Source organism: Malus sylvestris, chromosome 13 (genome assembly GCF_916048215.2).
Source record: "Malus sylvestris chromosome 13, drMalSylv7.2, whole genome shotgun sequence".
NCBI lineage: Eukaryota > Viridiplantae > Streptophyta > Magnoliopsida > Rosales > Rosaceae > Malus > Malus sylvestris.
In genome coordinates this window covers 28,426,402-28,450,577 of record NC_062272.1, presented here as the reverse complement: position 1 = coordinate 28,450,577, position 24,176 = coordinate 28,426,402, and the positions used below count along the sequence as shown (strand labels likewise).

Below are 24,176 nucleotides of genomic sequence, written 5' to 3'. Positions count from 1 at the left end.
GTAACTATGAAAAGCATGATACTCTTGCCAAGAATTTACTTAACGTGATTGTGACTAGCAACCTTTACTACTTGTGAAAATAAGTTCATAACGATTAGGTGAAATTCACTTATATTCTAGCATCAAATTCATGCATGTAAATTAAGCGTGCACTCTCAACCAACATACACAAATCAGTTTTTATACGAACGGATAAGTAAATTGAAATCACAACTTATGAAATCACAACCGAAGGTAATCAATTCATATTACAAATATATTCATGGTTTCGAATTAACCTCTAACCAACATAAATTTAATTACACATTATTAAAAACAGAAATAAAATATAGATTTAGAAAGATTTAACCGAGAGAGAGGAGAGTGCTTGCTGCTTCTGCCCTCGGTGCTGCCAAGAGCAGCGCACCCTTCTTTCGGTTTTGCTCCAGCTGCAAGGGCAGCCTTCTTCCCCAGCTGCGCTGGCAGCTCCCTCAAATCAAGTCTACCCTCCCCTGACCTCTCTCCTCTCTGTTTCTCACGCTGCCCAAAGGCAGCTCTCTGCCTTCCACTTCCGCGCCTCCTCTCTCCTCGCTGCCCCAAAGGCAGCTTTCTCCCTGCGTGCTGACCTCCCTACCAGCTGCAAAGACAGATCTGCTGCTGTCCTTACCTCTCCAGTCACGCCCTCCTGACCTCTCACTCTCTCTATGCTCACGCTGTCAGTCTCTCTCCACTCTTATTTTTCTGGCGCTGCCCCCCCCTTTCCTCCAGCTGCAAAGCAGCTATTCTCTTCTTCTTCTCTGACCTTTCCCTCTCTCTTTATTTCTGCCCCTGCGAAGCCCACGTCTCTTGCGTCTCTGCGAGCTGCCCAAAGGCAGCTCCCTTCTCCCGCTGCCTTCTGATTTCCTTTTATTTTCTGCCTTCCACTCCTCACGTTTCCACCTTGGATTCCTTTCTTTCCAGCTGCAAAGCAGCATCCTGTTGTTTTCAGAAGTGAAGAATATGGGAGTCAACGAGGTAAAAATAAATATAAATCATGATGCTCTCTTGCTCCCTCTTTGACCGACTCTCCCCATTTTTTTTGTTTATGCCGTGACATAATTCTACCAATAATCCATGACAGAATGAGAACGACTAAAGCAATTTTCGACGAATTTATTATTTAAAACTCATTTGTGCTATTTTTATTTTCTTTGCATAACAAATTCTATAAACACAAAAATAACGTAAATAGCTCAAAAATATAAGGAACTAACTAAGAAAAGACGAGTGAATTCGAAGTAAAAATATATATAAATATGATCCGATCAGTGAAAATGAAGTAATGATGCAAAGCATGGGGGGTAAAATGGAGTGGTGTTGCAGCAATGAGTGCAAGGAGTGGTGTTGAAATGATTCAAAGGTGAAAGTGAAGTGATGATGCAAATCATGGCGGGTAAAATGGAGTGGTGTTGCAGCTAGGGAACATGAATGATTGTGCACATGGTATAGAAAGGAAAGGGAGATGGAATGGTGCAAAAATGAGTCAAAGGTGCAGCAAATGTCATGATGCACGGCATGGGATTCCAAAGGTGATGGATGGTGCATCAATGAGTGCATGTAGTGGAGGTAAAAGTTGTATGAAATCTGATGGGTGAAGGGAACAAGGAGTGTGCAGCAATTGAGTGTAATGATTCAATGTATTGATGCATGAAATCAGAAATAATGAAGGAGACATGGGTGGTGCACGACAATGAAGTGTAATGAGTGTAATGGTGCATGAAATGAGTGCAAGAAATCTGGTGCATGAAGGGGACAAGGGTGATTATGCATGGCATGGGTGGAAAGGTGAGTAAGTAGTGAATCAATAAGTGCAAGGAGGTGAAAGGATATTGTGCACATGGTAGACAAAGGAAAGGAAGTGGAATGATGCAACAAATGAGTCAATGGAGGGAACATGGATGATGATGCACGACATAGGAATCCAAAGGGAGTGCAATGGTGGTGCACGGCAATGATGGAAAGGTGAATGGTGGAGTGACACCCTTTTGTGGCTGAGCTCTTTGTCCTTTTTACACTAATTCTTCTTTCTCTTTAACACATTCGTAGCCTCTTTAGTCCTCAATTTCATCCATCCACCTTGCTCCATGCATGTGCTATCCTTTCCAAGCCCAAAACTGCTCCAAAATGCACCAAAATGCATCTTATTGCTTTATAAGGCCTATGGACCTACAAACACATGAAAATAACTTAAAATACAGAATAAACTAAGAAATAACAACATAAATTCATGAGAACAAGCTAACTCAGTCGCATAAATATGCTCCTATCAAATTCCCCCACACTTAGCTTTTTCTAGTCCTCGAGTAAAACAAAACAAACGAAACAAACAAAACACAACCTAGACCTTCCAACATTTGCCTCAGGGATTTTTAATGAAACATGACATGTTAAAAATCTTCATTCCCACAGATTTTGGTCAACTTTACACTTGAGCACATACTTAATCACAGTCACCACTTACTAGTTCACAATTAACCAATTAAAACGATGTTTTGAATGTAGTAACATGCCTTAGAGAATTTGCTCAATTCCTTACAAGGTACTCTCTATTTTCACATGTCTTAGAGAATTTGCTCAACTACACACCCTACACTAGTATATGTGAGAAGATTGATGTAAACACGAAAGACTAGGACTGACATATGTTATAACAAAGAAAGCAATTTTCTAGAGTTATTAAGCATGTTTAGATATGATCTCATGAATGGAATGCTACTACTTAGATTCGAGAACCAGTGACACCATATGCTCATACCAATTTCGAACTCCACAAATTGAAACACACAACACTCAAGATTGAAGTCAAGGGTTGTAACAGGGCTTGAGGGTAATGGCTAATAAAGAAAGGATAGGAATAACAAACGTTCTTAAAGCGATAGCAAGCAAAGTAATGAAATAGACACTTGAAATTCACTTTAGAATGCATAATCAACTTTTAAATACAAAGGGAAGATTCATGCAACACTTAGGGTCGAATTCAATATTTTGGACCCTTTTTTAACAAACAACACTTTAGAGCTCTTTTTTATACTCTTTTAAATTCTTTTTTCTTTTCACTCTTTTTTTTTTTCCTACCCGTGCTTTATTAAGGACTTTGGCACACACACACACACAAGAATCACTTCCCCCACACTTGCTTTCTGCAATACATTGATAAAAAAGGAGTTCATTTTAAGTCATGTTTTACTATGCTTCAAGAATAAGGGTTTGGATGGTTCTAAAATTAGGCTAGGTAAGGATAGTGTGGGTTAACAAAGAACATAGGCTTAACAAGGCTCAACGGGGTTAAACTTAAGAAATAGGGGCACGGCAATTTGGCTTTGATGGTCACTACACAACTTCATCTTGAATATGTGTTATGCAAATCAATAGCATGCTTTGAATGAAATAGGCATGAGTTCTAGCATTTGGAACTAAATGATGAATCGCCTTCTAAGTAGCAACCAAGCAAAGAATAATGAGATCATGCAACGACTTTAGAAAACAAAGCTGAACAGATTATTAGCTCTCCAAATAAACGTTTAGGCTCAAGTCTCACAAGGTTGTAGCATTCATTTGAGTTCCTTCCTTCAAGCATGTTACAAAAACTGATTTTTCCTTTATGATTGCATGTGAATTCATAAATTATAACCACAACCAAGCATACACTAAAGAGTAAATCAAATTTTCATCCATGTTTATAACTCTCTTTAACAGTCATGTAATTAAAAACCAAATCGTCATCATTGTGTTGGAAGGTACCCTAAGACACAAACAAACACATAAAAACAACTCTTTTTGGGTTTTTCAAAACAATTTTTCAAATTTTTATGAGATTTTCGGATTTTTATGTCAAAACACACTAAAACTCTCCAAAATAGCTTAAAAACACTTAAAAATAGCAAGGAACAACACTAGAAGTAATGGGTGATAAACTCCTACGAATTTCATGCAAAACAACTTGGTTACCCCCCCCCCCCCAACACTTAAATCAAACATTGTCCTTAATGTTTCAAGCATAAACTCACACGAAAACAAGCAAACAAACAAACAACGAATAAACATGACAAGTATAGCAAAGTAAAACCAGACGGAGTAGAGTTTAAGAACACAAATCTGGTTTTGGAAATAGACGATCTTGTTGACTTTCCACAGCTTTAATCTCGAACTGGTTTGGAATTATGAGCCAGGAATATTAGAGTTCAAGGTGCAGTCTGCATTCTTCTCTGCTTGTTTCTTCTGCACGGCAGACAGGCACAAGGTAGAGGTGATGGTTTGTTTTTTTTTTTCAATCTTTCCAAGTGCTGACCATTTGCTTTCTTTCTCCTTGTCCCTAACTGAGGATGAATTAGCACATTGTCTCCACATGCTTTGAGGTATCATTTTCACTTCCCTTATCTGTTCTCCCGACAAATGTGGTAGCTTGAGGAAACATAAGATGTTGAAAATGAGTACTCGAGAGCAAGGCTAGGTAAGCAATTAAGAAGGGGTTCCAGGCAATCGGTTCCAGATCGGAAGATTGATACCAAGTGCTGCTGATTGCTCTCTTTCTCCTTGTCCCGCAGGTGAAAAAGAACGACAAGGAGAAGGACAAGGAGAAAGCATGATATGAGATACTCTTACGTTCAACCTTCATGATATGAAATACTTTTGCTTTTGATGGGTTGTTTGTAGAGGTATCCCAGGTAATAAGGAACACTGAGTAACTCGAGTGGCTTTGTTAGGAAGGCATTCTCAGAGATGAAAAAAGGTTATGTATGTCTGCCTTGCAATGGAGGGTGAAGGTCGACATTTATATGAATTAATAACCGGTACTATTTGTTCACTCTTGTCGGCAACTGTTGAATGATTGAATAGTAAACTTCACGTGCTTTCTACGTCACCAGAAATCTCCGACAAATTACCCATAATTTCCGCAAGGCTGAGTGTGCATGTGACAGATGCTGACACGTCTGGAAAAGCAAATGCCTCTCCGATTTCTGAGCTTGCCTCTTCAATTTCTGAGCTCCGTCTAGTGCAGAGGTTGCATGTGACAAGTGCGGACAAATTTGGAAAAGATGATGGCCTGTGGTTTCTGAGCAAGCCTTGCTTTTAAGAAAGCTAGCGCCTCTTCGATTTTTGAATTGGCCTCTTCGATTTCTGAGCTCGCCTCTTCTATCTCTGAAATCTTGTCGAGTGCTAATTTTTATAGAGGGGCGCAGTTCGTTTCAAAGACATGAATTTCCGTCTGTAGAAACTCCAATCCATCCGGTTTGGCCCAACAATCTTCTCTAAGATTTACTTGATTTCTCTATTTGAGACTTTGGCTTAGCCACTTGTTTGAGGATGATATGGCGTGGAAACCTAATGCTTCACATTATACTTTTTAAACAGCGCCTCAATGGTGCGATTGCAAAAGTGGGAGCCTTCATCGCTTATGAACACCCTTGGTATGCCAAATCTGGAAAAGATGTTAGCCTTGATAAAATCTGCCACCACTCTATAATCGTTAGTACGGGTGGCTTTGGCTTCCACCCATTTCGACACATAATCAACGGCTAGCAAAATATAAGTAAAACGATATGAGGGTGAAAAGGGTCCCATGAAATGCATACCCCATACATCAAAGATCTCCACATTAAAGATGGGGGTTTGCGGCATTTGGTCCTTAGCACCTATTGTACCTATTCTTTGGCATCTATCACAAGTCATACAAATTGTTCTAGCATCCTTAAACAATGTAGGCCAATAGAAACCACTTTCTAAAACTTTAAGGGCTATCCTTTGGGTGCCAAAATGACCCCCACATGCATAACTATGGCAAAATGCAAGAATTGAATTAAACTCAGAATTGTGCACACATCTACGAATAATCTGGTCAAGACAATACTTCCACAAATATGGATCATCCCACACATAAAACCGTGCATCATTTCTGAGTTTAACACTTTTGTATTTATCTAGAGTGCTAGGAACTTGTTTTGTGACCAAATAATTGACCAAATCAGCATACCAAGGCTCACTGACCTCTAGGGACAGCAATTGCTCGTCAGGGAATGTCTTTAGAATGGGTAAGGAGTCATCATCGTGCACCAAACGGCTGAGGTGGTTAGCCACCATGTTTTCACTCCCCTTTTTGTCTCTTATTTCAATGTTGAACTCTTGAAGTAGGTGCATTCAACGAATCAGCCTTGGTTTGGCCTCCTACTTGGTGAGAAGATACTTCAACGCTGCATGGTCAGAATATACAATCACTTTAGTGCCAAGTAAGTATGAACAAAATTTATCTAAAGCAAATACTACTGCAAAAAGTTCTTTCTCAGTGGTATAATAATTCAATTGAGCATCGTTTAGGGTCCGGGAAGCGTAGTGGATGACGTAGGGCTGTTTGTTCCTCCTTTGGCTTAAAACAGCACCAATGGCATAATCAGATTCATCACACATTAGCTCAACATTTCCTTGAGGGTTTTGAAAGCGGTCTCAGACTCCTTGTTGAACTCGAAGGCTACTTCCTTTTGGAGTAAACGACAAAGGGGTTGGGCGATTTTTGAGAAATCCTTGATGAATCTCCTATAAAATCCTGCATGGCCAAGAAAAGAATGAACCTTCATCACTGAAGTGGGAGAGGGTAAGTGATGTATAAGATCTATTTTTGACTTATCAACCTCAATCCCTTTTTCTGATATGATATGCCCCAAAACTATACCTTGTTTTACCATAAAATGGCACTTTTTCCAATTCAAGACAAGATTAGTTTTGATGCATCGTTGTAAGATCAAAGTAAGATTATTCAAGCATGCATCAAATAAGTCACCAAAGACACTAAAGTCATCCATAAACACTTCAATGATCTTTTCCACAAATTCTGAGAAAATACTTACCATACACCTTTGGAATGTGGCTGGTGGGTTGCATAGCCTAAATGGCATGCGTCGATAAGCAAAGGTACCAAAGGGACATGTGAAGGTAGTCTTTTCTTGTTCATTGAGAGCTATCACAATCTGATTATAACCCAAATAGCCATCAAGAAAACAATAAAATGAATGACCGGCTAACTTTTCCTGCATTTGATCAATAAAAAGGCAGCGGGAAGTGATCTTTTCTTGTCGTAGCGTTGAGCTTTCGATAGTCAATACAAACTCTCCATCCGGTTTGGATTTAGGTGGGCAAAAGCTCATTATCTTCGTTTTTTACCACAGTGACTCCGAACTTCTTAAGAATAACTTGGACCGGCGAGACCCAATGGCTATCAGAAATTGGGTAAATCACTCCATAATCTAGTAGCTTGATGATTTCCTTCTTCATAACGTCCATCATGGGTGGATTGAGCCGGCGTTGTGCCTTGGATTTGACTCTAGGGCAGCAATCGTCTCCACCAATTCTTCTTGAATAGGCACGACAAGATGTTCCCTGTTGTTACTGTGTGCATGCCTAAGTGATAACCCTTCATTTTTGAGTCAAATGCTTTGCGTGAGAGTCTTTTCAAATGCATCCTCACTCAAATCATCAAGGAATTCTTGCGCCTAAGAGTCAATGACATCAATAGAGAAACATGAGTGACCATCATGAGGATATCTCATAGCATCAGAAATATTGAAATCAATAACTTCCCCATCAAATTCCATGGTCAATGTTCCCTTGAATACATCTATCTTTGTACAAGCAGTCTTCATGAATGGTCGGCCAAGTAAGATTGGTAATTGAGGGGAATGGTTCGAGTCTTCCATTTCAAGCACGTAGAAGTCCGCCGGAAAGACTAGGTGATTCACCTGCACTAAAACATCCTCCAAAACACCTTTTGGATACGCATTAGTGAAGGATTTATTTTGAAAAACATGTTCATTTGAGCAACATCATATAGCATGCAATTAACAATTAAAGGCGGAATCATGCTTGCATGCACTCAAAAACAAAACATTACCATGAAATTCAAAGCCTAGTAGATTGATGAACCAATTATCAACTCAAAACAAAGTGAGTTGAAATTATTACCTTTGTAGATTCCTCTTTGCATAAGCAAAGGCTAATCACCCAAAGAGATAGGGCCTTCATTCCTTGCTTCTTAGATCCATGGATTTGGATGGAAAAATAGGTTTCTCCAAGTTCCCAAAATAGGGAACCTCTAAGTCTCTTCACCAAGGTTTGATTGTAGAAGAAATGAGTGACCTTGGAGTAGTAGGATTGCTAGATGTACCCTCCAAGGTGTTGGCCTCTTTAGAGAGAAAATGGAGAGACAATTCTCACCAATTTTCCCCCAAAATAAACCCTTAATTTTTCCTTAATGAATTTTGGCTATAAAGTCATTTATATAGTCACTTCTTTAAGTAACCTAAACAACCAAAACCCTAATTCATCTAATATGGCCGGCCATTTAGGGATGTTTGGGCTTTTGGGCTTTAATGAATCTTTATTCATTAAATTGTCATACAATTTAAGTTAATGGGCTTGACGTTCGAAGCCCATTGGGCCTTAAGGTCCAAAACTATCCCGAAGTCTTTAACGAACTTATTCGTTTGATTAATTAACATATTAATTAATCCTTGCCATAATTAAATGATTAAACCATTTAATCATTCTTACTCATTTCCGTTTAATCTCCAATCTCTACCTTTTACGGTGTGCGATCCATTAGGTTCCTTTTAGCGAGGTAGTGGGCGATTAAAACCATTTTACATCGATTGTGAATTGAAACTATTTTCAATTCTCCCTTTAGTGATTACACACGTTTAGGGCTTCCACAAACCATGAGTGACACCTAGCAGCATATCATGGTTACCCAAGCTAATCAGAAGAGGTGGAGAACCTATTCAGTTCGGGATTACAAATGCAATACGGTCCTTCTCTAATCTAATACTCTTGACCACATTGTTTGGCATGATAGTTTATTTACTCATGTCTACTATCCAATGTGAATCGTTTGCTTATATGATTTCCTTGAATGTGATTTGGAACGCATTCCCCAATCTCATTCATACTCTGGCCAGAGATTCCAAATCATATCATAGAGTATTCTCCCTCAACTGTTTGAAGGTTAGAGATCCCTTGTTGCGCATTCACTTGTCTCCATAGCTAAGTGGCTTAACCCCAACGATGCCGTGACACCCCGAGGGGGTGAATTAGACATAATCAAAGATTAAGGACTTAACCACAAGACAACTGTGATGCCTCAGGTCAAAGGACTACTTTGCATTATCCCAACCATGAGTTCTCATGTGACATGGAATATAAGAACTCTTCGTTGATCACGTTCAGTGAACTCATTCTCTTATTGAGCACCTACGTACTTGTCTTGATGTCACACACACCAATGACTCGAGACTAGTCACTCTCCCTGAGAGAAGACACAGTACGTACTGATCTTAACGGACTGTCAATGCCCAATTGGTAATCCTATGATCAGGAACATTTAGGATGTGTCTACGAAAGAATGGTCTCATTAATCTAACTTCATTAGATTGCATTCTCCCAATCACATATTCCTTGGACTTTATCGTTTAAGCATATAACATTTATATGAGACGGCTCAAACAATAATCTTTGCCCTTTATATATTAAACTAGATTAGTTTAACATTTGAAATGTCCGTAAAGTATCATCATATGATTGGTTTTAGGGCACATTTCCAACAATCTCCCACTTGCACTAGAGCCAATCAGCATTGGTCATCAGTGATGATACCTCTTCTGTAGTCATTTCATAAATGGCTGAAAAGTAGGCCTAGACAATGGATATCTATATGTGTTATCCATAGAAGCAACCTTGAGAATAACGACGTCACCATTATACATGATTGTCAATCATGTGGTTCAGTCTCTCATTTGAGTTCGGATCTTGATGAGACCTTGATTCCCAGGCTTGAGCTATCGCCCCATTAGTGTCATACACCTTCTGGTTGGAACCGTATAGAGAGTTCATAAATGAACTTTCCCATCCAAACAACATTGTTGTAAACTTCTATATGGCAATATATCTTGCATTCATAATGGAACACACTAAAGTCATTACTTTAATGTTTCCATCCAAATATCTCTTTAGTCATAATAAAGAGATATCTGTTTATTTCTTCATTCGTAATGAAGAAACATCCAATGATGGATTAGATTCATAATCTAATACATTTACGCTTCCATTACGTTACTCTAATTCTTCCTCGATCTTTGAGGAATTTATCCTTTAGTATTTCTTAAATACTTAAGGACTCACTTGACAGTTGCCATGGTTCTGATCCTGGGCTTGTATTGATATCGTCTTGTACCGTTCTAGGTACAACTCATATCAATGTTTTTCATACAATATGAAATACATAAATCACCTTTCTGCTTACGCATAAAGGATTCTATTTACGCATTATTTCTTTGGGAGTCAACAACTTCCTAGTCTTACTAGAATTGTCCATTTGATTGAAGTTTATCATCATATGAGAAACTTCCCAGCATCTCTTGTCTATTATTAGGGATTGATACAATCCAATTATATCCTAAAATATATCAATATAGATTTCATTCCCATGTATATAGACTATATCTCCCATATACATTCTATCTTTTTATAGAATGCTTAAAGTCATAACTTTAACGAAGAAGAATTCATTTCATTTCCAAAATTAATATATCATATATATTTTAAATTTTAGGAACATGATTAACTCCCACTAATCTTTTGTAAACCTAGTAAACAAAAGATTCATTTACATCTTTATAAGCAATCAAACGATTTGATCTTTTTCTCATAAGATGCAAATAGCTCCCACTAGCTTGCTAAGATCCATGATGGATGGATCTCTACAACTTACATGTCTTGTGATTCATAGTTTTAGACATATATTATCAAGACTATCTTAGTTTTAGACATATATTATCAAGACTATCTTAATAATGTCCAAACATTGAATCACCATTTAGTTGTAGCTAGCAATCTTCGAATTAATTGAAACTAAGACTATCTCAAAGATGGTTTCTTCAAAGTCAACCATTTTCTTTGATTGTAGTCACCTTAAGCTACCAATTAGCTATGAAGGTTTCATTATTTCGAGTCAAATGGTACTTTACCATTTCCTTGAGTATATATTGTATATGCACTCAGTGTATAAGGATTTTCATTCTTACTTCTTTCGAATTAAGAGGTGCAACTCTATGACATAGTCATAAAGTTCAAAACCATTCAACTGAGACGGTTTATAAATCCTTATTGACTACCTTGGAGCTTGAGGTATAGGAACTAGGTTGTTATATTTGTTGATTACTTCCTTGTCTCTCAAAGAACCCATTCTTTGAGTTCTATCTCTCGTTCATTTGCTCTTAGGCAAATCACATTGTAGGATTACAATGAACTTCCTAACAAAACAACATTTGTTAGTTGGATTATAGAAGCGATATCCAAAAGTTAATTTAAGGATATCCCACAAGATTGTTATCAAACAAATATTGCTTATTAGCACACAACCTCAAATCTTAACATGCTTAAGATTTGTCTTTCTTTCCAACTACATCTTATGGAGTTATGAAAATTTTGGAAGATCTTCTAATTGACAATCATATTGTTTTAGAAGTATATAACCTATATATGGGTAATAGATAACATCTAACGAACTAAATCTTATTCGAGTTCATTTTTCTCCTAATGGAGAAATTCATTATCTCATGATGCTCCTTTCCTTGATATCTTTCAAGGAAACTCATCTAAAGTGTTACTTTTCCTTGGATCAAATCTAAGGAGGTAAATACTTTAGACGTCTTACTCATCAACTAACATTACTTGAATTCTTTGAAACCTTTTGCAAAGTATTCGGACTTGTGTTTATTCAAAATAAACTATAGTCCAACCGAGAGTGATCTTCGGTGAATGTCATATAACATGAGTAGTATTATGTTGTGGACAAGTGCCACTAACATCTAAGTGAATTAACCTCAACAACTTTGTGATTCTTTCTTCTTTCAAAAAGAATAAAGATTCGAACATTTCGCCTCTATACAATTTTAACAAGAAGGTATTGGATCCGGATCTAACGATCCAAAGCATCCTTGTTTCACCAACTCGTAACTTATGTTTTAGAGGTATCACAATTTAGCTGGGATTAGTCACTACCTTGCAACCTTTTGGGTTTTAAGCATCATTATATTCTAAACAGTTAACACTACCATATCATCTCTACTATAGAGACAATCAATTAGATTACTATAATCCAATTTCTTTGGTAGTTCATATAAGGAAGTAAGTACTATCTGCTTTCGCAGAGATCTATATCTTATTCACGTTCCGTATGTGAAGCACCTTTTCTTCTCTCATATATCTTCTACTTCTTATTAGTCACACTTTTACAACCATTTGTAAAATATAGTTACTAATACGGAATCATACATTCAAGTAGAAGAACCAACTGTTTTGAACTTTTCAAGAACATTTTACAACACCTTCGAAAGGTGTGTTCTTGACACTTGCAAGACATTTCTTGCAAATACCCCTTCCAATGTCCATCCTTTCATAAAGAAAGTTTGTTCCCTTGGAGTTATTTATCTTCTTTATTTGAGTTTCACCTTTGACTACATTAGTCATGGTCCCTAAACTCCCACTATCTCTCTTGAAACCTTTTTCAATTGTGTTATACACATCAAACAATTTGGAGAGTATGTGGTTATTGTTCACTACATAGTTTACCATAAACTTAGTGAACCATTAGGATAGGGGAAACAAAGGTGAAGTCCTTGCCTAGTTTCCGTCTCGTTAAGTGGTTTAACACTTCAACACTCAATGATTCAAAATCATCATAAGTCCATGTTAATGGACTATTTTTGTCAACCAACCATTATGTTCTAAACATAATTACAAACTTTCAAGAGTTGTACAAGGCAACTCTCATTTCTTCATACAACAATTTGCAAGTGAAGAATCATGGCACATTAAGTGTCCATGCCTTTGTGCTTTCTTCTCAAGTTCTTTGTTCATTTAACAAAGAAACAAGCACTAAGTGTTTGCATTGACTAAGGGTTGTTCAAAGCAACTCCTATTTCTTCATACAACAATTTGTAATTGAAGAATTATGACATTAAAAGTGTTGTCCTCTCTATGATAGACCTTTTCTAACATATTCTTCTAATGATACATTATCAATAGGAAGATTGTGAGGATGAGACTACTTAGGTACATTTACAAGCCATTAAAGACAATCTATGGTTTTGTAGTACCAAGTCCGTAAACTAAACGTTCGGCTTTTATTTGTCAAGTGTTGGATAGCGTTTGCAAATATATTGGTAAACAAATACATAACGTATATAAATTGATTGATTTTAAGCCATTTGATTCGGGTCTTTAAATCAAATAGCATCACCCACTATTTTTGGCAAATTCCATATCCCTCATTGGAATTCGAGAGTTTTGGATGAAACTCTTAGTAGGTTATGGGAGGCTCACTATTATCAAGCCCACCTCACGATGATACGATATATGGCTAGCAACAATAATAATGAGAGAGTACGCTTACTCATTTGCAACTAATGCAAGTACCCATCTTATTTGGCCTCTAGAGAATGTAACCTCACAATGATATGATATTGGTTCCATTGCACTTAGTTAAGTTCTTCCCACCATGCTTAGTGCGTGAAGGGGTTCAAGAATAGCCTCACGATGATACGATATATAGCTATCCTCGTTGCCTACACTCACCTCATCATATGTATATGGATTCCTCCTGAGTATAAGCATGCACTTTGTACTCCCCCATGATAGGGTGAAGCCGGTGTACAAGTCATAAACGATTGGATCCCACCACGGTGGAAGGCCACGAAGAGATATTCTAAACATCTCTCGCTTATCAACTTAATATTGGTTTGGTTTAGGGTTTTTAGGTCTCATCACATTTCAATATACATTTTAATCTCTATCAAAACAATTTTGGTCCTATTACAACTATTGGTCCATATGATTGTTTTAGTTGTACATAATACTCCCACTATACTTTTAAAACGGTTTTTAAAGCAAGAGTATATGTTACTACTAACATTAGGTTTGCATTCATTTGATGGACTATATAGTTGCCTTAGGGCCTTAGGATGACTATGAACCTTTGTTTAGATTCACCACGAGCCTTGTGTTGAATCTCGGTCTAGGGATGGAGATTGATTTTAGTTACGCGTTTAATCACATTAAGGCGTGTTGTCTTAGGGGCGTTGGACCCAATTACTTCATTTTCATGCATATCATATAAAGCAAGAAAGAAATACTTCAAAGTAAAGGATGAGCTTATGCTCATTACAACATTTGCATAAAACAAATTACCTTAAAGTAAAGAAGGACTTATGCCCTTTTACAACATTTGATCAAATCAAATTACAACCAAAATCTAATCTACACATTCCCATGGTTCAAACAAATTTGAAACGCCTTTCACATAGCTCAATTATATTAGGCTTAGGTTCATAATCATCCTTTAATTAATTAACGCTTTAACTAATTAATTGAATGCAACATTTTCATTTGGTTTTTGTATCCATAAAATTGATTTAAGTGGAGCTAAACAAAATGAAAATCCAATTCTCATTTAAAGAGACAAAACAATTTTGTTCTCATCCTATTTGGGCCATCATGCAATAGCCACAACTTTTTGGGCCATATTGCGAAAACATAAACTTTTGGGGTCACTTTGTAAAAACACAAAAGTCACTACTTCATGTAAATACAACTAGAACCCAAAATTTAAATAAATTCAAAACTTCATTAAAGGAGCAAAACAATTTGTCCTTTAGCGTTTTTAGGCCTTAACGTCAAAACGTAAACTTTCGGGTCAAAGTACAAATACACAAAAGTATCAAAACTTTATGTAATTGCTTAAAAGCCCCAAAAATACCCTATTTTATTAGGGTGGCCGGTTTTTAGGGATAAAAAGGAGTGGTGGGTGTTTTGATTTATTAGTTTTGTCAAAAACAATCAAGTAGTGCTTTCACCTTTCATAAAAATAATATATGTTTTGATGATTGATATTTCTTTCATCATTTATACAAATATTTAACACTTTAAATACTTTCATAAAAATAATATATGTTTTGATGATTGATGTTTCCATCATCATTTATACAAATATTTAACACTTTAAATACATGATAAATCATTTGAAAAACATATATCATAAACTTTATGAAATAAATCAAAACTTTGAATCAACACACAAACCTTTGTGTTCTTGGCAAGAACATCAAGAACATATGAAGAACATCCATGAAAACCCATAAGAGCTCCATGAATGTTTTCAAGCCAAAAAACTCAAATTTTCATCATTCAAAATGAGGCTAACATCCTAGGGTACTTAGGGGTTCCAAAAGTCACCTTAAAACCATTTTAACAAGACAAACATGAACCCAAAAAATCACCCTTTGGATTTGGCCGAAAATTCCCAAAATCATGGCACCAAATTTTAGCTCCAATATTCATCCTCATATGAACTACATCTACAACATTTGAGATGGCAAATTTTCAAACAAAATTTACATTCAAAGAAGCAAGAATAAAGCTTGTAACAATTACAACTTTTAAATCATAAACTTATGAACTACAAAACCCAAAAGGATTCACCAACTACTAGACCTAGGCTCTGATACCACTTGAAGGATTTATTTAGAAAAACATGTTCATTTGAGCAACATCATATAGCATGCAATTAACAATTAAAGGCGGAATCATGCTTGCATGCACTCAAAAACAAAACATTACCATGAAATTCAAAGCCTAGTAGATTGGTGAACCAATAATCAACTCAAAACATAGTGAGTTGAAATTATTACCTTTGTAGATTCCTCTTTGCATAAGCAAAGGCTAATCACCCAAAGAGATAGGGCCTTCATTCCTTGCTTCTTAGATCCATGGATTTGGATGGAAAAATAGGTTTCTCCAAGTTCCCAAAATAGGGAACCTCTAAGTCTCTTCACCAAGGTTTGATTGTAGAAGAAATGAGTGACCTTGGAGTAGTAGGATTGCTAGATGTACCCTCCAAGGTGTTGGCCTCTTTAGAGAGAAAATGGAGAGACAATTCTCACCAATTTTCCCCCAAAATAAACCCTTAATTTTTCCTTAATGAATTTTGGCTATAAAGTCATTTATATAGTCACTTCTTTAAGTAACCTAAACAACCAAAACCCTAATTCATCTAATATGGCCGGCCATTTAGGGATGTTTGGGCTTTTGGGCTTTAATGAATCTTTATTCATTAAATTGTCATACAATTTAAGTTAATGGGCTTGACGTTCGAAACCCATTGGGCCTTAAGGTCCAAAACTATCCCGAAGTCTTTAACGAACTTATTCGTTTGATTAATTAACATATTAATTAATCCTTGCCATAATTAAATGATTAAACCATTTAATCATTCTTACTCATTTCCGTTTAATCTCCAATCTCTACCTTTTACGGTGTGCGATCCATTAGGTTCCTTTTAGCGAGGTAGTGGGCGATTAAAACCATTTTACATCGATTGTGAATTGAAACTATTTTCAATTCTCCCTTTAGTGATTACACACGTTTAGGGCTTCCACAAACCATGAGTGACACCTAGCAGCATATCATGGTTACCCAAGCTAATCAGAAGAGGTGGAGAACCTATTCAGTTCGGGATTACAAATGCAATACGGTCCTTCTCTAATCTAATACTCTTGACCACATTGTTTGGCATGATAGTTTATTTACTCATGTCTACTATCCAATGTGAATCGTTTGCTTATATGATTTCCTTGAATGTGATTTGGAACGCATTCCCCAATCTCATTCATACTCTGGCCAGAGATTCCAAATCATATCATAGAGTATTCTCCCTCAACTGTTTGAAGGTTAGAGATCCCTTGTTGCGCATTCACTTGTCTCCATAGCTAAGTGGCTTAACCCCAACGATGCCGTGACACCCCGAGGGGGTGAATTAGACATAATCAAAGATTAAGGACTTAACCACAAGACAACTGTGATGCCTCAGGTCAAAGGACTACTTTGCATTATCCCAACCATGAGTTCTCATGTGACATGGAATATAAGAACTCTTCGTTGATCATGTTCAGTGAACTCATTCTCTTATTGAGCACCTACGTACTTGTCTTGATGTCACTCACACCAATGACTCGAGACTAGTCACTCTCCCTGAGAGAAGACACAGTACGTACTGATCTTAACGGACTGTCAATGCCCAATTGGTAATCTTATGATCAGGAACATTTAGGATGTGTCTACGAAAGAATGGTCTCATTAATCTAACTTCATTAGATTGCATTCTCCCAATCACATATTCCTTGGACTTTATCGTTTAAGCATATAACATTTATATGAGACGGCTCAAACAATAATCTTTGCCCTTTATATATTAAACTAGATTAGTTTAACATTTGAAATGTCCGTAAAGTATCATCATATGATTTGTTTTAGGGCACATTTCCAACAATTAGATCTATTAGCCAATTGAATGATCACTCTATCATTTTTTAATTCTCCCAAGTTCATAGATGCATATATTGAATAAGGCATAACATTTATTGATGCACCTAGATCTAACATGGCAGATTCAAAGCAAGTATTTCCTATAACACAAGGAATTGTAAAACTGCCAGGATCTTTGCACTTAGGAGGTAATTTTCGTTGCAACACAGCCGAGACATTCTAACTTACCCTTACCACCTCTTTGTTCAAAGCCCTCTTCCTTGTAGTGCATAGCTCATTCAAGAACTTAGCATACTTGGGGACTTGTTTAATTGCATCTAGAAGTGGAATGTTGACTTGCACCTTTCTGAACATGTCAAGGATGTCTTTGTCACTCTCATCCTTCTTCGATTGCATAAACCTGCGAGGAAAGGGTGCATTGGTTGGAATGGAATTAGAAGTCATGGAATTTGAAGCCAACTTCCCTTTGGTGGTTGAATTTATTAACCATAGTCATTAGTGATGACATGGCTGATCTCTTGATAGTGTTGTTAGAGGTAGTTGAAATGTGTTGTTAGGTTGTTATAAGGATAAGATTGGTTAAGAGTTGTTAGAGGGTATTAGTGTAATTGAACTTACCAATCTAGCTCTATAAAACCAAATGTAAACAGCCATTGATGGTTAACAAAACATATATGAAAAATCTCATTCTTTCTCTCTTCTTATCTTCGATAGTTTTCTCTTTTATTCTTCGTTCTCTGTTCTCTGTTCTTTAGAAAGGTTAACATGGTATCTTCGCTGGAAACGGCTTGCTGCCATTTCCGATCCTGATGGTTATTCTTCCGCTGATGTTATTTCTGTCGCTGGCGATTGCGCTTCTGCCGAAGATTGTTAGTTTCTGAAAAGGTGTTTTGATTGGGTTCGTGAGGTTGCTAATTTTGGGTTGCAGCTGCATCTTGAATCAGGTGTTATTCTTGTTCTTTCTATGATTAAATGTTTGGATGTATTGATTCGATCAGGTGTTATTCCTGCGATCTGGGTATTCATATGATTCTTGATTCTCTAAGAAAGTATCAGTCTTTCGTCAATTAGAAGGAAGTGTCATTCTTTCTTCGTTGCTGATAGTGTTTACAGAAAGTGTTAGTCTTTCTTGTAGTGAGTAGAAAGTATCAATTTTTCAATCTTTTGTGAATTAGAAGGAAGTGTCATTCTTTCTTCGCTAGAGATTGTGTTTACAGAAAGTGTCAGTCTTTCTTGTCGTGAGTAGAAAGTTTCAATCTTTCCTGCGACATTAATACACAGTGTGTTGGTTGATTTCTTGTTGTGTATTTCATCATGTCTACACCTACGGTTAAAGTTGAGAATCTTTTGGGTATGCTCACAATCAAACTGAGGGATGATAATTTTGCTAAGTGGGCATTTCAGTTCAAGTCTGTTTTAAAGGGATATGAAATGTTTGGGCATTTTTATGGTACTAATGCTTGTCCACCAAAATTTGTGATAACTACTGATACTGGGGTTACAGCTGAGATTAATAAAGAATATGTTGATTGGGAATCGGTTGATATGGCACTGCTTAGTCTACTATTAGCTACTCTTTCTGACGATGCCATTGAGTATGTTCTTGGTTGCAAAACTGCATTTGAAGCTTGGTCCAATCTTGTTGATCGGTTTGAATCTGTGTCTAAGTCCAGAATTAATCATTTGAAAACGGAGTTGCATACCATTCAAAAGGGAGCAGATTCTATAGAAAAGTATATGTTAAGACTGAAGAACATCAGAGATCAATTAATCGCTGCAGGAGAGTTTGTGTCTAATAGTGATGTTATAATTGCTGGACTTGCTGGTTTACCAAAAGAGTATGCTATTATCCGCACAGTCATTCTTACCAGAGAATCTACTATTACTTTAAAGGAGTTTCGAGCTCAGTTGTTAGGTGCTAAAAAGGAGGTTGAAGGAGAGCTCAATGCATTGTCTCAAAGTACGAATGCTTTTATACTCAAGGTTCATCTACGATGCAGAACTCATCTAATGCATCGGGTTCTAATCCATTGGGTCATTGTCATATTCCTGCGACAACTGGTGGTGTCATTCAGCAACAGGTTCCAATGTCTCAGTACCAGTAATAACAATTTCCTATGTCTCACTGTCAGCAGCAGCAATTACCTTTGTTCCCGCAGCCACCAAATTTTGAATCACAGTCTTATGGTTGTGGTTTCGTGGGGAATGGTTTCAATTCTGGAGGACCACGACAGAATTATGGTCAGAAGTCATTCAATGGTTCAAATGCCAGAAAACAAAATGGTGGGTATAGAGGTAAAAATTTCAACTCAGGTAATTCCTCTGGTTTTCAGTCTGGGAATTCAAGGCAGAATGGGTGGACTGGTAACACTGAAACCAGGCATACTGTGGTTATAGAATGTCAAATTTGCAATAAAAGGGGTCATACGGCTATCAATTGTTTCCATCGAAATTCGAGTACACCATCCACAGGGTTCTTGATTCAGTGTCAGATTTGTGCGAAAAGAGGGCATTCGGCACTTGAATGCTTTCACAGGGCAAATTATGCTTTCCAAGGGGCTTCTCCACCATCACCAATGACTGCTATGGCTGCACAGCAGACATCTCCCTATGGTCATCAAGATTCCTGGATTGTTGACACCGGGGCTTCTCACCATATCACTGCCGATGTGAATGCCCTGAGTCATGTCACTCCCTTTGCTGGTTCGGATAAAATTACTATTGGCAATGGAACAGGTTTAACCATTGACAATATTGGTTCTACTACTCTTACACATAAATCTCATGCATTGATTCTTAATAATGTATTACATGTCCCAAAAATTGCACGAAGTCTTCTGTCTGTAAAACAACTATGTGCTGATAATCATAGTTGGTTTATTTGTGATGAAAGTGAGTTCTTTGTGCAGGACAAGAAGACAAAGGAGGTGTTGTATCACAGAAAGAGTAAGCCTAAGGAGTTGTTTCAAATTCCAGTTCTGAAAAGAGCGAGAGGAGTACAGTCTACAGTGCAGTGTTCAGCTTTCTTGGGAAAATTGGTCAAGTCAAATCTGTGGCATCAGAGATTGGGTCATCCCACACATGACATATTGGTTGTTATGTTGAAAAAGGCAAATATTAGTATAGATACTGATAGTACACATAGTATATGTTCTCAGTGTATAAAAGGAAAAATGTCAAGAGTTCCATTTTCAATTAGAAATGATAAGTGTTCTAAGCCATTTCAAAAGGTTCACTCAGATATTTGGGGACCATCTCCTGTAAAATCCCTTGAAGGGCATAGATACTATGTACTATTTGTCGATGAATATACAAAGTATACTTGGATCTTTCCCTTGTGTAATAAATCTGATATACTTGCTGTGTTTATGAGGTTCTATAATTTTGTTCATACTCAGTTTGGCACTGCAATTAAATGTTTACAAACTGATGGAGGAGGTGAATACACCAGTTTTGCTTTTAAAGGGTTTCTTGATTCAAAAGGGATAGAACACATGATTGCTTGTCCATACACACCACAGCAAAATGGTTTAGTTGAAAGGAAACACAGGCATGTAATGGATACAGGTATTACTTTGCTCATTGCTGCTGGATTATCTACTGAATTCTGGCATTATGCATGTGCACACTCCGTCTTTCTGATAAATAGGATGGTTTGTAAATCTTTGTCCTTTGAATCTCCTTATCAAGTGTTGTATACTAAACCACCTGATTTGAAGTCTCTGCGGATTTTTGGTACTGCTATATATCCATGGTTGCGTCCATATAACAACAATAAACTTCAATCCCGGTCTGAGTGATGTGTTTTCTTGGGATATTCATTGGGATATAAAGGGGTCATTTGCCTTAATCCTAAAACTAGGAAATGTGTTATTTCAAGGCATGTTTTATTTGATGAAATGGTTTTTCCCTACAGTTAAGATTCTAAAAGGCATGATGCTTCTTCTTCTGTTATGGATGTACATTCTCCTGCGATTAGGCCACTTATTATTCCAGTTCCGATTCCACTACAAAGGGATCATCATACAAATGTCGATACTCCAAGTGACTATTCTCATTCAGTGTTTTCATATAGTCAACCTGGTAGTGTTTCTGTCCATACTGAGGAATCTACTAGCACACATCTTAATTCTGCTGAATCTCCACCTACAGTTCATCAAGATATCAGTGATCAGATTCAAGGATCAACTCCTGTCATAGGCTATACTCTTTCCTCCTCACATGATACACCTTCTTTGCTTCCTGTCCTTGACTCTGCACAACTCCAGGTAATTCTTCCTATTTCTCCATCTCATTCTCCTATTACCTCTCCACATATACATGATAGTATTCAAACTCGGTTGAAGACATGAGTCATTCCAAGAAAGGATTACTCATCGTTTGTTGTTGCATTCCCAGAGTTACAATCATTAAATTTCAATGATTCGTGTGATTCTACAGACTTCAATTGTATAAGTGGTGGATTCTCTTTTATTGCTGATGTAACTGAAGTGACAGAACCTAAGAATTTTAGGGCAGCTTCTACAATGGTGCAATGGCAGAATGCCATGCAAGAAGAGTTTGATGCATTACGAGTTCAAGGAACTTGGCGATTAGTTCCACCTCCTGCTCAACGGGCTAGTATTGGTAGTAAATGGGTCTATAAGGTTAAAAGAAATCCGGATGGGACAGTTGCAAGGTATAAAGCGAGGTTGGTTGCTCAAGGTTATAGTCAAGAACAGGGTTTGGATTATTCCGAGACTTTCAGTCCAGTAGTTCGACATACTACAGTGCGGCTGATTCTTGCACTGGCTGTTCAAAACAATTGGAGTTTAAGACATTTAGACGTGAAAAATGCATTTTTACATGGAGAATTGGAGGAAGAGGTCTATATGACACAACCATAAGGTTTTGTGGATCCCAAACACCCAACACATGTTTGCCGACTTGTAAAATCTTTTTATGGGCTTAAACAAGCTCCACGAGCTTGGAATTCAAAGTTTACTAGCTTCTTACCTTCTTTGGGATTTAAAACATCAATGGCTGACACAAGTTTATTTGTAAAAGCAGATGATGGTGATGTGGTTATCATGCTCTTATACGTTGATGACATAATATTGACAGGGTCAAGTACAACAAAGGTCCAATCTGTTATCTCTCAACTTGCAGAAGTATTTGACTTGAAAGATAGGGGGCAGTTGACATATTTTTTAGGTCTTCAGATTCAGTATCAAATGGATGGGTCTATATTTGTCAATCAATCCAAGTATACCACCGACTTATTAAAGATAGCGGGTATGGAGTCTTGCAAACCTACTTCAACTCCTTCCAAACCTCATTCTCAAGTTCTCATATCTGACGGAACTCCCATGGCTAATCCCACACATTACAGAAGCATCGTGGGGGCTCTTCAGTACCTGACTTTCACACGACCCGATATAGCTCATGCTGTTAATGTTGTGTGTCAGTATATGACTCAACCATCTGACCTTCATATGCATTTAGTCAAAAGAATCCTGCGGTATTTGAAGGGTACAATACATTATGGTTTACAGTATACAAAGTCACCTGACTTTATCATTTCAGCTTACTCTGATTCGGATTGGGCGGCTGACATCAATACTCGTCGGTCTATAACAGGTTATGTGGTTTATATTGGTGCTAATCCAATTTCATGGCAGTCTAAACGACAATCTACTATATCTAGAAGTTCTACAGAGCCCGAGTATAAGGCATTAGCTCATTGTGCAGCTGATGTGTTTTGGATTCGTTCTTTACTCAAAGACCTTCTTCAATTTCTTCCAGTTCCACCACATTTACATTGTGATAATCTGTCAACACTTGCACTGTGTTCGAATCCAGTGTTTCACTCTAAAATCAAACACCTTGACACAGATTATCATTTTGTACGGGAACGGGTACAGAAAGGAGATATCACAGTGCAGTACATTCCTACTGAAGAACAGGTTGCTGATGTTTTCACTAAAGGCCTCCATAGTCCAATTTTCAGCAAACATTGTCATAATCTCAATCTTGGTGCTCTCTCTCCAGCTACTACAACTAGTTCAAAGCTTTAAAAGTGTTTGCAGATGTCGGTCAAGCAATCTCAGTTATGGCTGCTTAGCTTGAGGGGGGAGTATTAACCATAGTCATTAGTGATGACATGGCTGATCTCTTGATAGTGTTGTTAGAGGTAGTTGAAATGTGTTGTTAGGTTGTTATAAGGATAAGATTGGTTAAGAGTTGTTAGAGGGTATTAGTGTAATTGAACTTACCAATCTAGCTCTATAAAACCAAATGTAAACAGCCATTGATGGTTAACAAAACATATATGAAAAATCTCATTCTTTCTCTCTTCTTATCTTCGATAGTTTTCTCTTTTATTCTTCGTTCTCTGTTCTCTGTTCTTTAGAAAGGTTAACAGAATTAGGGTGTGTAGGTAGTTGCGGCAAAGATTGCTCAATCCTTGCCGAGGGTTGACCTTGTTCCTTCTCCTCAGATTGCATCTTTTCGTCCTCCTTTTGATTGGATTTAGATGGGCTGGGATCAGATCCAACTTCTTTTCCACTTCGCAAGGTGCTGGCTTTGGCAGATTCGAAGCCTCCCTTTGGATTCATATCCGTCGAACTAGGTAACTTACCTTGTTCTCTACTAAATTGCCTTATGAACTCAGCCATTTTTCCCATTTGTCTCTTCAATTCAGTCACCTTTCGAGCTTGATTTTGCACTTCCTTGGCGTCATTATGCATATCTTTGGCTTGATTTTCCTGACCCTTTGCCAACGTAGTTAGTAACTGAATAACTTGAGCATTATCAAA

The 24,176-nt window shown here is 37.3% G+C and overlaps 1 protein-coding gene across 1 annotated transcript; it reads left to right on the top strand.

Moving 5' to 3' along the window:
* The first annotated feature begins 22,397 nt into the window (after positions 1-22,397).
* On the top strand, positions 22,398-23,435 carry LOC126595412 (uncharacterized mitochondrial protein AtMg00810-like). Its single transcript, XM_050261718.1, has one exon. It carries the CDS (start codon positions 22,398-22,400, stop codon positions 23,433-23,435), a length of 1,038 nt encoding a protein of 345 aa, XP_050117675.1.
* The last annotated feature ends 741 nt before the right edge of the window (positions 23,436-24,176 follow it).

What these genes read in the sequence shown, in the direction of transcription:
- LOC126595412 (XM_050261718.1), top strand. Translation starts at nt 22,398, where the DNA reads ATGGCTGACACAAGTTTATTTGTAAAAGCAGATGATGGTGATGTGGTT.